We start from the raw sequence: 17,677 nt of genomic DNA on the forward strand, positions 1-17,677 counted from the left end.
TTTCTTGAATTGTCCTACTCCTAGGCATAGCAGCCAACTCCTAGAGGCCTAGGTGCCTCTTCCCCCCCCCCAATTACTGGTAAATACCGTATTTGAAAGAATCATCCCCCCATGTTGATGGGCTTTCTATGTGGGGCTTATCTGCCCCCCCCCCCCGTATTTTATTAAGGATGGAAGAGGGAGGGAAGGAATGAAGGAAGAAATAGAGAGAGGGATAACTCATATTTGTGGGTGCCTCTGGGAGACGCTGTGATGCTGGAACTCTGCATGTACAGGAGCCTTGTAAGCAGCTTTCTCTCTGCTTGATTTACAGCAGGCACGTCCAACAGGTAGATTGTGATCTACCAGTAGATCACTGGATGTCTGTGGTAGATCACTGGTAGGTCACTGGCACCCCTAAAAAAAGCTCACCCAAAAATTTCCTCCTCCCTAAAAAAAGTTGAACTATGACCTGAAGCCCTAAACAAAAATGGGCCTCCCTCCCTCCTAAAAGAAGCTCAACAAGTTTGACCTAAACCCCAAAAAACAGGGCTTCCCTTCCTTAAAAAAACTCAACAGCTTTGACCTGAACCCCCCCCCCAAAAGGGCGTAGATCACCCCCAGTTTTAAACTCTGTGAGTAGATCAGAGTCTCTTGGGAGGTGGCCACCCCTGATTTACAGTATACAGATGCAGGAGGAGGGGCAGACTGGAACACCACTGCTTTTCATAAACATCACTGTGTCTGTCAAAGCTACAGCCCCCCCTTTCTTATTCACTTCCTTTTAGCCTTGCAGAGCCACCTTAGTCAAATTGAATCCTCTGAGTCTGCACCCTCATTAAATCGCCAATAGAACTCTTAATGCTCCTGAATGCTCATTAACAACTCCCACTTAAGAACAATAGGGTGAAATGGTCAGCTATCGAATCTTGCCTGGGGATATATGCTCCATTGTCTTAACTGCTTAACTACTGGTAGCCACTTTGCTTTATTTATTTGATGTGTTTTTGTTACAGCTGTGTTCCCCCCCCCCAGCAAGCGGAGACTTAGCTGCTCTTGCTAAAGCAAAGCCCTTTCCACTTCAGTTTTTGGAGGGGGAAAGTGCTGGTTATGGTCTGTAAAATACATTATTTTTTTGCTTCTAGGGGGGGCAGCTGCCCCCTTCTGCCCCCCCTTGCCTACGCCCATGTCTCCTCTTGCTGTGCCTCACCGCCTGCATATCCTCAGCCAGACGAGCTGAGAGGGTTACCTGCCAAGGCCTAGGCCAGGGGTCCCCAAACTTACATTGCCAAGGGCCGGTGCTGCCAGCGCCAATTGTGCTGTGGGCCGGAGCACGCGGGAGCGTGCACCCATAAGCGTGTGCACATGCGATTTCCAGCACACTTCTGGGTCACCGGAACACCAGAAATAGCTTGTGCGCATGCACACGGGCCTCCTCCAACCCAGAAGCGTGCCAGAAATGACACTTGTGCATGTGCACAAGCCATTTCCAATGCTCCGGTGACCCAGAAGTGGGCAGCTGCGCCGTTAAGAGCAGGCGGCAGCAGTGGGCGGCAGAGGGTGCCGGGGGCCACATAAAAGAGCCTCGTGGGCCGCATCCGGGCCGCGGGCCTTAGTTTGGGGAAGCCTGGCCTACTTCTGAAGTTCAATAAAGTTGTGGCCAATTTTAACCCATACTCTGGTCGCTTGTCTCATTATTTGGGGAATCGGGTAGGCACCACAGACAGGGTTTAGCGCATGTGTCCGCAAAATGGCACTACCCATGCCCAAGGGGGTATCAAAAGACTTCAATAATCCAAAGTTTTGCAGGAGTAAAAAAAAAAAGGAAAGGAAAGGGAAAAAAGAGCGAGGAGGAAGCCCTTAAGAGAAAAGAAACCGATCCAACACAGTCCAATGAGAACTCAATAGCCATAGAACACTGTCTGACTTAAGAGAGAGAAAAATGTAAAAAACAAGATGGGATTAGAGTAATGAAATGAAACTCTAACACACGGCATGATAAACGTCTGCAATTTTATCAGGACAAGTTATTTGTTGTTTACTGCTGTTAACAATTGTTTTCTCAAAATTTATCTTCCGTACCATGAAAATAAATAAAAACAGTTAAAAGGGGAAGGGGGACTAGATGGGAGGGGCAATGAAATAGCTAAGAAAGGAGGATGAATGAAGAGGGGCATAGATATATAAAAAAAACGGTCTCATGGTGTGGGTAAGTTATTTCCTGGTTCATACTGTAAATCTACTTTTTAAAATCCCTAGAGATGAAAGGAAGAGGTGCCAAGAGAAATCAATGGAGAAATCCTTGGTTGTGTTTTTTTTTACTATAGTTAAGATTGAACACAATCATGTTCGCTTCACCACCAGCAACTCCCCTAAAGGGGGGGGGGGAGGAAAGCAACAATGTCCCAGTGCTTAGTGCACATCCCCAAACTCCCCATAATCTCAAATTAAGCAGGTTCATAATATATAGAAGCATCCTTTGTTTTAGACACTGTATATGTTACGTTGTGTTACCTATATCATGTTACAGCCAGACATTAGGGATGAGCTAGAAATAGTTCTGACTCCTATTGCTGAGCCATTCTTGCTATCTATACTTCAAGGGATGTGTTGCAAACTGTTTACGACACCTGAATGTTCCATTGCTGGCCTGACCATTTACGTATGAATATGAATTATTTTATTACAAGGCCAACCTTTCCACATAGATTATTGCACTCTTGTCTAAAGGGGGGGATTTAAAGACATTCATAGTATAAATCTCTTCATAATAAGCATATGTGACAAACTAATTATGTCAGCAGGTCTGCAGTCACCAGTCTTGTTAGATAAGCAACTAGCTGAGAGACCAGGAAAGACAACCTCTGCAATCTGCTTTGAAGCAGATGTCATTGTTGGAAAGCAAAAATTATTCAGGGTTTGGATGGCTGCCTTTTAGAACTGCCACACATCATGTGTCCAGTGCTTCTGCGAGTGGAGATGAGGCAACAGAATTAATGCTACAGTTTTTAGCACCAAATAAACAATGGCACTACCAGAGTGTTTAGTTCTGATAATATATTACTGAGGCCAATGGAACTCATTTTTAGGAGACAGGGACAAGCCAAAGCAGTTTTATTTAGAGAACAATTTATCTGGGGTTGCTGTAGATGGGTGCCATAACTTATTTCATTTGGGTGCTTGGCTGAGTTGCTACTGAAGTCCAGGACAATCTGGAAACCCAGCTTAAAAAGTCGAAAACTATTCCGAAGCAGTACAGGCAGGTTTCGCCTATCCCTATCCATAGGAAAGAAAGTATTGCTTTTCACAGTATACAAAGCTTCTTTAACTATCTCAGTCTTTTTAAGTTATGAAAGTTAATGGGTTGCTATGGTCTTTCGAAAGTCTCTTATCAGCTGAAGTCTGAATACACGAAGTAGTCTACATTTGCAAAAGCGTGGAATGGGCTTTTAGCCACATGACTCCCATTAACCTTATGTTCAGATGTTCAGCTAGGCTTTCACAATGCTTTGAAGCTTGCCTCTTATAACTCTTCCTTCTACCTCTTATCACGGAGCAAAACTCCGTCGCTTCTGAATGCAATGAAATGAGAGGGGCTTTGCCCAGGCAATCTAGATGCAAAGCATACTCCTTCAGAAGCTAAAAAAAAGTTTTTGAAATAGTTGTAGTGTTACTTTATGATACTGATGTACTTGTTTTAATTAAGATATTTTTGTAACTCGCCCTGGGAGCATTTGGTGAAGTACGACTAACAAATGCATAAATAAATAAATGATCAGAAACAAATGGCTTGGCCATAGTTTTCCCCCATGGGCGTACCCAGGATCAAAACTAGGGGGGGCAAGGGGAGGGGCCAAGGCACGGAAGGGGAGGGGCCACAAAGTGGGCGGGAACAGCGAACTCGCGCTCCGCCGGGCTGTGCCCCTCCCTAGAAGCAGGGCTGGTGGGCGGAGGCGGAGCCCAGCCCAGCGGAGCGCGAGTTCAGCGTTCCCGCCCGCCGCGCCGCGCTCTCTGGTTCCCCGCCGCGCTTGGCCTTGCCAGAGGGCGCAACGGGGAGCTGGAGGGAGGGCGCAGCGCGGCGGGCGGGAACGGCGAACTCGTGCTCCGCCGGGCTGTGCCCCTCCCTAGAAGCAGGGCTGGTGGGCGGAGGCGGAGCCCAGCCCAGCGGAGCGCGAGTTCAGCGTTCCTGCCCGCCGCGCCGCGCTCTCTGGTTCCCCGCCGCGCTTGGCCTTGCCAGAGGGCGCGACGGGGAGCTGGAGGGAGGGCGCAGCGCGGCGGGCGGGAACGGCGAACTCGCGCTCCGCCGGGCTGTGCCCCTCCCTAGCAGCAGGGCTGGTGGGCGGAGGCGGAGCCCAGCCCAGCGGAGCGCGAGTTCGGCGTTCCCGCCCACCGCGCCGCGCTCCCTGGTTCCCCGCCGCGCTTGGCCTTGCCTGAGGGCGCGCCGGGGAGCTGGAGGGAGGGTGCGGCGCGGTGCGGCGGGAATGGCGAACTCGCGCTCCGCCGGGCTGTGCTCCGCCTCTGCTCACCAGCCCTGCTTCTAGAGTAGGGCAGCTGCCCTAACTTGCCGCATGGTGGGTACGCCCTTGTTTTCCCCGCTCCATCCTCAATTTCCTCCTAAGCCTACTTGCATAAAAGCCAGGTAACAGACAACAGTTACCCGTATACCTTCCAGCATGTGAGCATCAACACCGCTCATCAATCCACTTTGGGGCCATGAAAAAAAGTAGAAGTTTTAGTTAGAGGTTCATACATTTTCTTCTTTTTTTACAAATGTGGCAGGAAGATGCAGGAGCACCCATGGAGAGTTTGGGAAGATGGAGGGCAGTGAGAGGACAGGTTTGCAAGGAAAGAGTGGCATCTTCAACTATACCTTAAATTAAATAAATAAGATTCGGTCCAGCTTATGCAATGTTTTCAAAGTACAGTAATGCAATAATTATGCCCAAGTTTCACAGCTCTGGGAATGGATGAATATTTTGCTGAGCTTGGGCTCAAAATGCATTGTCAAGACATGGATGGTAGTAAAGCCAGACTGGTTATGTATAGGCTCTACTTCCTGAGAAACGCACACAAATGTACAAGCTGTGATACACAGATAGAACCTCCCAAGATCTAGTAAGTCACTCACTGCAGAAAATCATTTGCTACTATAACTAGCTTTGTTTATCCATCAAGAATGGCTTCAGATGACTCTTCCGCTGTACACAGTATATCCTTTATTAGTGTATGCAATCTCTATTGATGACAATGGAGATGATGATATTCAACTTATTGCCCACAATTCACTAGCAGATCCCAAGGTGGGTCACAACAAGCTAAAATTCAACATCAAAAGCCAGCCAAAACAAACTGCAGTCATGGGAACAGAGTTATGCTCCAGATATTACTGCTTCCTTTTGCTCTAAATTATGAATGCTTGGCCATATGGCTCTAGAACAGTGGTTTATGTCTTTCTAAATTTTTATGCTGATTGATTCCCCAAACAACATAACTGTTGCTGTTTCCCAACAATATTGCAGAAAATGCCATGCTTTTCCTTAAACAGAATGTCATTTATTGAGAACTCAACTTGATGTTATGGTGGAATCCATGTTTATTTAGTCATATATCATCCATGTTAATGCCTAAAAAAGGGTAAGGTGTGGGATCTACTTTTCACATTAAAAATGCACATGTGCAGTGAGCTGACGTCCCCATCCCAGGCTTCATCATTCAAGCATTTCTCTCCCAAACTCAAATCACAGTCAGTTACCCAATAGTTAAAGGTAAAGGAAAAGGGACCCCTGACCATTAGGTCCAGTCGTGGATGACTCTGCGGTTGCGGCACTCATCTTGCTTTATTGGCCAAGGGAGCCGGCGTACAGCTTCCGGGTCATGTGGCCAGCATGACTAAGCCGCTTCTGGCGAACCAGAGCAGCACACGGAAACACCGTTTACCTTCCCACCAGAGTGGTACCTATTATCTACTTGCACTTTGACGTGCTTTCGAACTGCTAGGTTGGCAGGAGCAGGGACCGAGCAATGGGAGCTCACCCCATTGCAGGGATTTGAACCACCGACCTTCTGATCGGCAAGCCCTAGGCTCTGTGGTTTAACCCACAACGCCACCCGCATCCCTTTTACCCAATAGTTAGATTGGGACAAAAAAGCCTGAAATGATGGAGTAGAGAGGCAAGGTGAGGCATGGTAAAGATTCAGTTATTATTACCTGTATTCTCATAGGAACATACAAAGCTCTGTACCAAGTCAGATCATTGGTCCATCTACCTCATTATTGTCTATGCTCTGTCTAGGGGTGACTAGTGGCTCTCCAGGGTTTCAGGCTGTGGACAGTCCCAAACGTTCCTGGAGTTGCTGGGGATTGAACCTGGGACCTTCTGCATGCAAAGAAGGCTATGGGCCTTCTAAAAAGTAGATAGTAATCTCACCCTGACCTGTTTTGGAATGAGACATGTCAAGAACAAACACAGCTGACCCTAGGGATGGAAGGGAAAAAATGATTCAGTGTGCATTCAAAACCTAATCTGCAAATTTGCACTTTCCAAAACAATATCCAAACCACAACACAGCTATCTTTCAAAATTTGAACTTATCTGAATGTTGCAATGAAGTTCTCAACCGATGTTTATAAAAATGCACGTATTAGGTGGGAAAGTGTGCATAAAAATGAAGGTAGTAGTGAAAATAACATAGAAATGTGTTATAAATGGGGAAATTTGTTACAAATATGTGTATGTTAGTCAAAAGTGCATATAAAATGTGTATATTTGGAAAAATTGATGCCAAGATGACACTGAGTTTTCTTGAGGCTTATATTACAAAGGGGAAAATTGTTAATTGTTGCAAAATGTGGAGAAATAAATTTAACATTGGGAAAACAAAACAAAAAAAGCCCTGAAGAAACTGAAATTGAAAGATACTTCCACCCCTATTGATTCCATCATATCTGGTATGGCTGTGCCAGGCCAATGAATTGCTATCTTTAGATGCCTGCATAACTTCAGGCTGATGTGAAATTTTGGTTGAAAATACTAAGCCATCGCTGCTGTGCTTCCTCTTTTAGAGGACCCTTTTCCCTACAGCACCAAAGTGATACCAAGATGAGGAGCATGAAAATGTGGTAGATTATGGTCCGCAAAGACCCTGTATCAACACCACTGCTTTCAGGGTGTAGAAGGAAGAGAAGCAATTGCACCAACTATCAACTTCACTTGGATCCAGTGTTTCATTTCCATCCGTTGTTCTGCTATGCTGCAGATCATCTTGGGTGGCTGCACTGTGGCCACAACAACTGATTCCAGGAAGCTGAGGCAATACAGAGATCCTAAGTCATAAACAGGTGTGTGTGTGTGTGTGTTAAAAAAATGTGCATAAACATTTGCTGGAGCAAGTGCGTGCCAGTCACAAGTTCAGTATTTTACAATATTCTTACTTGCTCACTTTTGAAGTTCTGCAGCTCAGTGACAGGTTCATTTGCAGAACATGACGAGCAAGTGTAAAACTCTTTGCAGTAATGAACGCCGCAAAACCCAAATACCTTAACGACTTGATGGAGAGACACTGCACACAAAAACAATACACAGCCAACCACATAAAAAAGATGAACTTCTCAGGGCCTAGAATTGGTTTTTTGTTTTTAAAAGAATTTAATTCAAGGTGTATTTTAAGATCTGTACGATCAGATTATTTCTTTTCCAGTTCAAAATCCAATACAGAGCTAAGTATGTTTGAGTCCATTGATTTCAGTGGGACTGAGAACACTTAATTCTGTGTTTATTCAAGGGCAGAGCTTCACTAATGAGTTTCTATTTCTACTTTGCTGTTGTTTTGTGTGCCAGTGTCTTTGATGGTTACTGTATGTTTTCTCTCCCCCCCCCATTACTTAGATATAAAATATTATTTTAAAATTGATTGTACCTACCCTTAATTATGAACACCTTTCTTGATGTGCAAACATTTAAACAGCAATACAAATTATGCTTTCAGCCAATTAACATTGACATTTCAGCATCTGGCATGAAAGATGGAAAGACAATAAATTATTTGACCCCGCCCTGCATTGGTATGCTAATAAATCAAAGTGATAATGGGCAGTCCTTGATCGCCATTGTTAATTAATTTTTTATGACTACTTTTACAACACTGAAGAAGAAATCGGTTCATGAGGTAATATTTAAGTTTCAGTGATTTCACAAAGGTTGGGCACGTTGTGGTTTCAACTCAGCATTTCCTCTACAGTCCCTTCCTATGAATTTAATGCAAAGTTTGCATTTTGCTCTCCAACTTGCTCTCCTTTAGTGTCATGTTGTTTTATAGTAGTTGCAATGCTGCAGAGAAGGATGTTTGTGTTTTATGTACTGCAACACAAATAACATATTCGGTACTTTACATAGCTAATTCATTCATAATGAATAAGTAAACAAACAAACAAACAAACAAACAAAGTATTGCTAGCCCATTTTTGGCAAGGCAAGTTACAACAAATGGAAGCAATGTTAAGGGGTTGTATCCCTTGACGCCATCTTAGGTAGCACTCTATGTGGGGCTACCTTTGAAGTTGACTCGGAAACTACAACTAATCCAGAATGCGGCAGCTAGACTGGTGACTGGGAGCAGCCGCCAAGACCACATAACACCGGTCTTGAAAGATCTACATTGGCTCCCAGTACATTTCTGAGCACAATTCAAAGTGTTGGTGCTGACCTTTAAAGCCCTAAATGGCCTCGGTCCAGTATACCTGAAGGAGCGTCTCCACCTCCATCATTCTGCCCGGACACTGAGGTCCAGCATCGAGGGCCTTCTGGCAGTTCCCTCGTTGTGAGAAGCCAAGTTGCAGGGAACTAGGCAGAGGGCCTTCTCGGTGGTGGCGCCTACCCTGTGGAACGCCCTCCCAACAGATGTCAAAAAGGAAAACAACTACCAGACTTTTAGAAGACATCAGGAAGGCTTTTAATGTTTAATAGATTATTGTGTTTTATTCTTTTGTTGGAAGCCACCCAGAGTGGCCGGGGAGACCCGGCCAGATGGGTGGGGTATAAATAATATATTATTATTATTATTATTATTATTATTATTATTATTATTATTATTATCATCTTGCTCTGGTCAATGGAGCGTCCATCCATTTCTCTCCTATAGCCAACCCCCCTCCTCAAAATCTGCTCTAGAAGGTTGGGGAACCCCACGCCCAGAGGATATTTTGGGGTGATGAAAGGGGAAAATAGAGAAATCCCATTGGATACAACCCTAAAATTTAAACTATAAAAGGGTAGTAAAAAATTAAAGAACATTAAAAGAACACTAACAGATAAAACTGTTCTTAAATATAACAATCAATCACACAAAAAACCAAAGGGAAACTGGGGTTTTAAAAAAAGAAAGCGCCTTTAGAATTTTCCAAATGACCAACAGAGAGATGTCCATATGAATTTCCCAGAGTACATGATGATGAGGGCTTCCTGACATGCAGAAGGTCTCAGGTTCAAGATGGAAGGATTTGGCGTTAAGTGAACCTTTACTGATAAGTGGGGAATCAAGTTTTAACATACACATGATGGCACAAGTAGTTTTATAAACTTCCCCATGAAAAATTAGAAGTTGTTATGTGGAGTCCTCTTGTTGGGAGGAAATAGTGTATGACTCAGGGGTACCCAAACTTTTTTCAAAGAGGGCCAGATTTGATGAAGTGAACACGTGTGAGCTTTTTTAAGGATTTAACCCCAGAGTTGTTGAGTTTTTTTGTTTTTGATTAGCTTTTTATAATTTTACCCCAGAGTTGTTGAGCTTTTTATACTGTTGAAGTTGCTGAGCTTTTTTTTTAAAAAAAGGATTTTACCCCAGGACATATACCGGTACTGTTACAGGAGCCAGATTAAATTGACCAGTGGGCCAGATTAGGCCCCCGAAACAGACTTTGGACATGCCTGGTGCACATTCTAAACAAGACCCATATCATATGTGTAGTCATAGATTATTGCATGAACCAGCCACATGCGCACTGTAGCCATGGTAACAGGGTCACGGCACTCCAATGACATTTTCAACACAACTTTACATTCTCCTTAACCTTTGGTAACTGAAATAAAAAGGTTATTATCTTCTGTTTGAGCCTTAACAGTATTCAGAAATCACCCTTTGTGAGCCAAATCAATTAACAGCCAACTGGTCTGCTGACCAGCGTCATTCCCACACGTATTCCTGTCCAACCTCTTCCTATTATCATTTTCTCTTCCTGTATTGGAAGCCTTTTTCAGCAGGGGAAAGAGAGGAATGAAATGGGCATGCTTCCCTATTTGCTTCTAGTAAAACATTAAGAAATATTTTGATTACAGGCAAGCCCAATGTTCTCTCCCGTAAAGGTTTCCTATTTCATTTCGCTATATTTTAAAACTGGGCTAATAAGTGTCTTGAAGCCAAAGCAAATGACAGCAATTTAGCACAGTCTTTTTGTGTGTGCGTGTGTGTGTGTGTGAGAGAGAGAGAGACTTACAGCTTTAGGGGAACATTTGCAGCATGATGTGCAGGAAATTGGGCATGCAGCTCCAATTAATCTGAGGAAACAAGTAATATATATATATATATATATATATATATATATATATATATATATATATATATGAGAAATATTCATAATATTTACAATGAGAAATTCACCACACCCATTATGCAATTCCTCATGAGAACATGGGAGCTTAGTCTTCCCCTGTCAGGCTTCAAGGAATCCGCTCCCTCCCACAAGAAGCAAATAAACAAGAAGAATTTCTTGCCAAATAATTTATTCACTATGCACAGAGAGAGATGAAGGAAAGCAGTCTCCCCTAGATAATGGCGTTCCTCTGAGTAAAGTCCCACCCCCTCCGTCTCTCCTATTCTATGTCATCCCTGCGTCGGCTAAGCTGAGCTTTCTGCCTCTGAGCTTTCTGTTCTATCACCCTTAATGCCTGCCTGGTTCTCGGAGGGGGGGGGGCAGGAATGCTTTCCAAAGACACTGAGTCTGTCAGCTGTCTCTCCCCTGGTGCTTCTTTTTCTTCCTGCTGTTCCTCTCTCAATATTTCCCAGCTTCTCCCCTCTGCCGCCTCTGAACTATGACCTTCTGCAAACCACCGTTCTAAATCTATACTGACCTCCTCTTCTCAGGAATGTTCAGGAGAAGGGGGGGCAGTACCCACCATTCCTCCTCAGTTGAGCCCCTGACACCCTACCTCACAAGGACTGCCTCAGTTATAATAAGCTATATAAATTGTTTTTATTAAAGAGAATGCTGGAATTCATAGAATTACTGGATGGCTGTGAAGCAATAGTCCAAGCCCTCTCCCATTCCCAGCCAAGTTGCAAGGTAAGAACATCTGGATATATGTACATCACCACTCCGACATTCAGCTTACATAATACTTTATAAAAACACATTTACAGTGCAATCCTGTAAATGTTGGCTTGTTCTCATAGTTTAACAAACCACAAGTGATGGTTCACTACTGGGGCGATTTGAGTAGCATGAACCAGCAGACCTGCCTGGTTCCCAGTAAACCATGGTTTGTTTCCCTCATTAGTGTTACATTCAACCAAGGCCAGTGACATTAGGCCTATTAACTACATGGGGATGACGTTCACCAACATCTGTGAGGCCCCAGTTCTCCTGTATCCTTCCCCAGTTTTAAATGTTCATCATCACATTAATAACCACATCACAACATAATTAAAATACCTGAGATATGAACTGGAACAATAATGACAAAATAGATTAAGGCTGCAATCCTATGCACACTTGTCCAGGGAGAAACCCCAACAGAAGACCGTCAGTGGGACTGACCTCTGTGTAAACACACACATATTGCACTCTTAATAGTTCCCAGTCAGTTTCTTAAATGTTCTAGGTAAGCCAAAAATAAACCACAGGCAGATTCTGATGACTTAATACCAGTTTAGGAGAAAGCAAAATAAGTATCACTCAGCATCCTGTGATGCTATAGCAAAGTAGTGATACAATTTAATAATCTCCTTAAAATGCTTCAAAGACAAGGAGCTAGCAATTATAGGGAACAGAACAGACATAAAACACAAAACAACTAACATTCCTGGGGGGAGGAGCTGAATTAATAAAGGTCACATCCACACCATACATTTAAAACATATGGCTTCCCCCTGAAGAATCTTGGCACATCTTAATAAAATGGAGACTTACCTTTCGCAAGCTCTGACAGTCCATGCAGCAATTATCCACAAGGAGATACTAAAAACCAAGAGTACAGTTCCCGGACATATTGTCATTAAAGTCTTCATAACAAAACGAGTATTGAAGTTTATCTTATTTAGTGCTCCAATGCTTCTGGATGAGGCATCAGTGAAAAGTTTGCTATGCAAAAGCATAACTCTGGCAATAAGATATAGTCTTAAGAACATTGGTATGGATAAAATTATATCCACATCAGCTATTGTTGTAGATGGCGTATAAGAAAAGGCAAGCCGAGCTGTCCATGTGAATGTATAGTTGCCAGGGATAGGATGTATAGCACACACCAAGATTTCCAGGCAGATGAAGAAAATGCGCTCATAAGTCATGGCTATTCTCCAATCATCTGCTCCATTGTCCACCATGAACAGCTGAAAGAGAATGGCAGAAGACTGACTTTAGCAAAGAGATGTATAAAGAACACCAGTCATATTTTTTAAAAAAGTAATTCATTTGTAAACATTAAACTCGTGATGTTTTCTTCCTTATTTTTTACTTCAGGCATTATTCAGAATCTCTCTCTGTCACACACAGTTCTATCACTTCTAATGTTGAAATGAAATCTGTATATATGTTGTTGGGGTAACAAAGTTCCTTACGTTAGTCACTCAAATGCTAATAACAGATACAACTTAATACACGTTTACTTTACTGCTTTGTAAATCACTGGCCTAATCATTAGTTCCTCGCCACAAATGAACAGTGAATAAGGTGACCAATTAAAAACAGGTTCGTTATGAGGGAGATATTGGAGTGACTGGTTGGGTGGTGTGTATTGGTAGATGTATAGGAGAAGAATGGAGTGAGTTGGCATTGCATGATTTGTGTAGATGTAAGACAGAATTTAGGTGTGATATGTTAATGGGGTGAGTGTTGTATATTTTGACTCGTGCTGAAGATGGAAGGGATCCCTGGCTCTTATAATATTTTCAAAATCTGCTGCTAAGTTTTTTATTTGGGGGCGGGGGCAATCGTACTGTTTTATATTGAACTGCATTTCTGTTTTGTACTCTATTGGAGCTTTTATGGTTTGTTTTAGAAATATAATTGTTAGGCTGCTGCCAGAGACTGCCACGGCTGGTTGCCCAGGAACATCCAAAATCAAGGAATGTTCTTACCGTCTGCTTTTTATTCAGTATTTACAGAGAGGGGCTGTAGAACCCAGCCTCTTGGATAATGGCGTTGTCCCGAGTGAATTCCCACCCCCCCACCCCCGTCTCTCCCACTTCCTCATTTGTCATCCTCATCACTTTCTCTATGGGTGCTGCTAAATGCCCTCTGTCTTTGAGCTCTTTGCTCTCCTACTTTCAAGGCTCACCGGGTTCTGGGAGGGAGTTCTGGAAACGCTTTCTGAAGACACTGTGTCTGTCAGCTGTTGCCCCTGTTGCTTCCTCTTCCTCCTCCTCTCCCATTATTTCCCCTTCATCTGCCTCTGAGCTATGACCTTCCTCAAACCCCTGTTGTAAATCTGAACTGTCTTCCTCTTCTCTGGAAGGGTCAGGCTGGTGAAGCGGTCTCCACCATTCCTCCTCTGCCAAGTCCCTGACAATAATACAAACATACTGTATGATATTTCTTATTTCTTAGAGACTGTCTTAGTTTAAGCAGTACTGTATATAGGGCAGTATAAAACTAACCTGTCCCACTGGAACAAGGTTTTCTGCTTGCACAATGAGACTTTGCTCCTTCTCCTCCTCCATGTGCTCCACAACCCCCCTAAATCTACTCCAGAGGGTTGTGAGAATGCCCAGAACAAATCTGGGACAGGGATGGAGAGATGAGATGGGAAGAACATTTTGTGGTGCAAACAAAAATCCTTGCGCTGATGGAACATTCACTTAGTACTATGTCGGATTCCAGCCATATGAAAATAAATAAATAAATGTACAGCAAATATTTTGTAAGCTGTGAGCATGAATATCCCCATGGTCAAGAAGCATTATGGATTAGAAAAATCCCAACAGAAGCATGGCTCAAGTTATCACTATTGTGTTTCTATGGAATTATAGCTAACTGGTTGCTGTTGGGTCTGACTCCAATACATGATGTCTACTTCTGCCACCAATAATCTTGCTCACCTTTTCAGGCTTCTTAGTAGACAATCCCACTATTAAACCGGAAGGATACTATAGCTTCTCACATGACTGTATATCTTCAGAAAGTATGTGTTTGAAAATCTCCCCATATCAGAATTTCCCTTGTTGTGGAAATTTTTCTTAGAATAAAGGTGTGCAGAGTAGGGAGCAAGATCACACTCACTGTCTTTGCTCCTGCCACTTAGACAAATCTCCCTATATTTAATTGAAGAATTCATCAGTATAACAAATAACCATAGGCTAGCCATCAGTTATGGTGCTGGAGGAGACTCTTGAGAGTCCCATGGACTGCAAGAAGATCAAACCTATCCATTCTTAAGGAAATCAGCCCTGAGTGCTCACTGGAAGGACAGCTCCAATACTTTGGCCACCTCATGAGAAGAGAAGACTCCTTGGAAAAGACCCTGATGTTGGGAAAGATCGAGGGCACAAGGAGGAGGGGATGACTGAGGACGAGATGGTTGGACAGTGTTCTTGAAGCTACGTGTTCTGACCAAACTGCAGGAGGCAGTGGAAGACAGGAGTGCCTGGCGTGCTCTGGTCCATGGGGTCATGAAGAGTCGGACACAACTAAATGACTAAACAACAACAACAAGCCATCAGTTCTCACATGGTGCTCTTGTAGTGGATGGAGGGATGTGAGAGAACATCCTTTGCATATCAGGTAGAAGACAATGTCGCTTACCTTTGCTAGTTTGTCTAAAGAGTTTTTAATAATAATAATAATAATAATAATAATAATAATGGAGAATTCAATCATGTGAACCCCCACCTGCAATCTGAAGTGGTAGAGTTGTGCTTTTCATCTTATTAAGACCCTGAACTTAGTTTTAAAAGTTGCATCGAAATAAATGGACCAAGTTCATACAACATACATTAAAATTTAATCTTGCAAATTACTCAAGGAAAAGAGTTATTTAACTGTTCGGTAAAGAAAATTAAAATTTCAATACTGTTAAGCTTGGTAGAGAATATGATTCATGAGAATAAAGCCATTTCTATTTTATTAGAAAAAGAACTGCATCATTTTTCTTAATAGTCCAGATACAATGTGCAAGTTCCCTCTATTAGTGTGAATATGGTGCCTTACATAGGTAGGATCAACAATTAAGTGGAGGTTTCTCTCAACTGTGCTCTGCTGAAGGTAAGCCTCTACCAGGACAGAAGGTGCAGATTGTTGTCAAGCTACCACAGGTGGGAATGCCGCTGGTGATAGCCTGACCAGGGCCGAGGGATGTCAGAGTATTCCAAAGAAAATGGAAAAGGAAGCTGCAGTTTGCATGATCACCTGTGCTCAGGAATGGAAATCAGCAAAGCAAACATTATGGGGTATATGTTCACATCATACTGTTGTTGTTTTTATGTCTGCGCATGATGTATCATTAATGAGCTTTATTTGTGCTATTTTGAAATCAAAGTTAGTTATGTAAATAGTTACTTAAAATAACTTATGTAACTTCCATTAAATAGCAGAGAGCAAGACGAGTAATGGAGTTCTTGGCAGAAACCAAATTGCAGTGGAATGGAAACAACACGACCTTCTTGCATTCCCAATAGGGCACCAAAACAAATTGTTACAGGGGTGGAGCAGGGCTGGGAATAGATGGACTGGATCCAAACCAAATTGTTTCTGTCAGGAGCCCAAATTAGGGTGCAGCTCAAGCAGCAAAAAGAGAAATTGACTAACCCCAGTCATCCATTGATAAATTGGGGATGTTAATGAACTACTTTGTAAGGTAGCAATACTGTTATCACATTCTGTGGTAACGAAAGGGTCACAGAAATAAATAACATGGAAATAACTTACAAAACAAAGGCCAAAGAGCCATATACCAGAAGTCCCATCAAAATATTCCATGCCTACTTATTCTAGATAAGATCCCCTGAGATTTCCATTCAAACATCAGTTATTTTAATATGATAGTACTCATATCAAGATGTCTTAAACTAGATACAAGGAATCTCTATGAGAGAGATGGATATTTATAAATATGTATCTGAGTCATTCAGATACATTCACCTGGAGATTCTGGGCCTTTCCTAAACAGTACTGTGCTTATCTCTAATGACTTGCAAATCATGATACAACTTGGATATATAAAATAAGAACGAGGCACAGTGCCACAATATTTTTAAACAGTTAAAAACCTCTAAAGATGTACCACAGATATGCATTAATCAAAAAACAAAACACTGTGCTAAGACTCACATTCAGGAATACCGATCAATGCAAAAGCATCAGTTTGAATGTCATATCAGGCATCCTCAAACTGCGGCTCTCCAGATGTTTTGGCCTACAACTCCCATGATCCCTAGTGGTTGGGGAAGATGGGAATTGTAGTCCAAAACATCTGGAGGGCTGAAGTTTGGGGGTGCCTGGTCCATATTGTTACCACAGACATATCACATAACCTCTCCTAGCCAAGCTTATCTAATCTAAATGCTTCTTTATTCTGAACATGTCTTCCATATTCTAAAATACCCTTGGCACATGACATCCTGCCCAGTGCCAACTCTCCAGAGCTATTTTTCTAATTGGGATAAAATGCATGAACCACAAGAAGATTGGCTTGTGGGGAGGAAAGAGGTTTCACTATAATTATATTTTGTACACATTGTTCTTACGGCAGGTTCTGGGTGGGGAAAAGGACAGATGAAAATGAAGTTTTAGGCTAACGTTCACACTTGGATCCTTGTTACCTGGTTCAAAGTTCTCATTTCATTTAAACTACAAGACATATCATGACTTTTCATACTGCTCAGTCATGAGGTTTTATAGTTGAGGATAACAAGAAACCTTTTCACGTTCCTTTCTGTATAGACTTTGAAGCTGTCTCACATCTACCAAGTTCTCCTTCAATGAAATACCTGTCTAATGAGTTTCCTGACTTAAATTGCTTGATGTTTCTCATCTACATTTTGTGTGAGTAAAAACTCATGTATCCCTCATTTTCTATGGAATTATGTAAAGGGTTTCAAATGTAGGAATATATTTTTGAATAAATCTATCTTACATGAACTGAAGATGAAATGTAGCAAATTACATTAGATTTTGGTTTTCTACGTTGTAAGTACAGAGCACCCAAAAATGAGAGCACCACAGACAGAACAAATGAAGATATAATTTACAATTTGCACATTAAATATGCTATAGAAATGATAACAACGTGCTATTTGATGCAGCTGAATTATTTCTGGAAGTGTAAAACAAAGGTTTTTAGACAGTGTTAGGCTACGCATCTACGCCGGTCCTTATATCAAATTATTGCTCCCTTTAAAGAATGCTGTAGGAAGTTTTTATTTTTTCGTATCAGGATGATCAGAATGCACTATCTGTTAGTAGGTGCTGAACCTGTGATTCCAAATTAAAAGT

General features: G+C 42.5%; 1 protein-coding gene across 2 annotated transcripts in view; it reads right to left on the reverse strand.

Moving 5' to 3' along the window:
- The window catches only part of KCNN2 (potassium calcium-activated channel subfamily N member 2), a 94,369-nt gene that overhangs the window by 55,458 nt on the left and 21,234 nt on the right, over window positions 1-17,677 (reverse strand). For both annotated transcript variants that reach the window (XM_035100160.3, XM_088652694.1), the window contains exon 3: window positions 12,161-12,579. In XM_035100160.3, coding sequence (XP_034956051.3) covers window positions 12,161-12,579 — 419 coding nt within the window. The remainder of the gene's footprint in view (window positions 1-12,160; window positions 12,580-17,677) is intronic.

The sequence above is a fragment of the Zootoca vivipara genome, chromosome 10 (assembly GCF_965207765.1).
Source record: "Zootoca vivipara chromosome 10, rZooViv2.hap1.1, whole genome shotgun sequence".
In the NCBI taxonomy this organism is placed as follows: domain Eukaryota; kingdom Metazoa; phylum Chordata; class Lepidosauria; order Squamata; family Lacertidae; genus Zootoca; species Zootoca vivipara.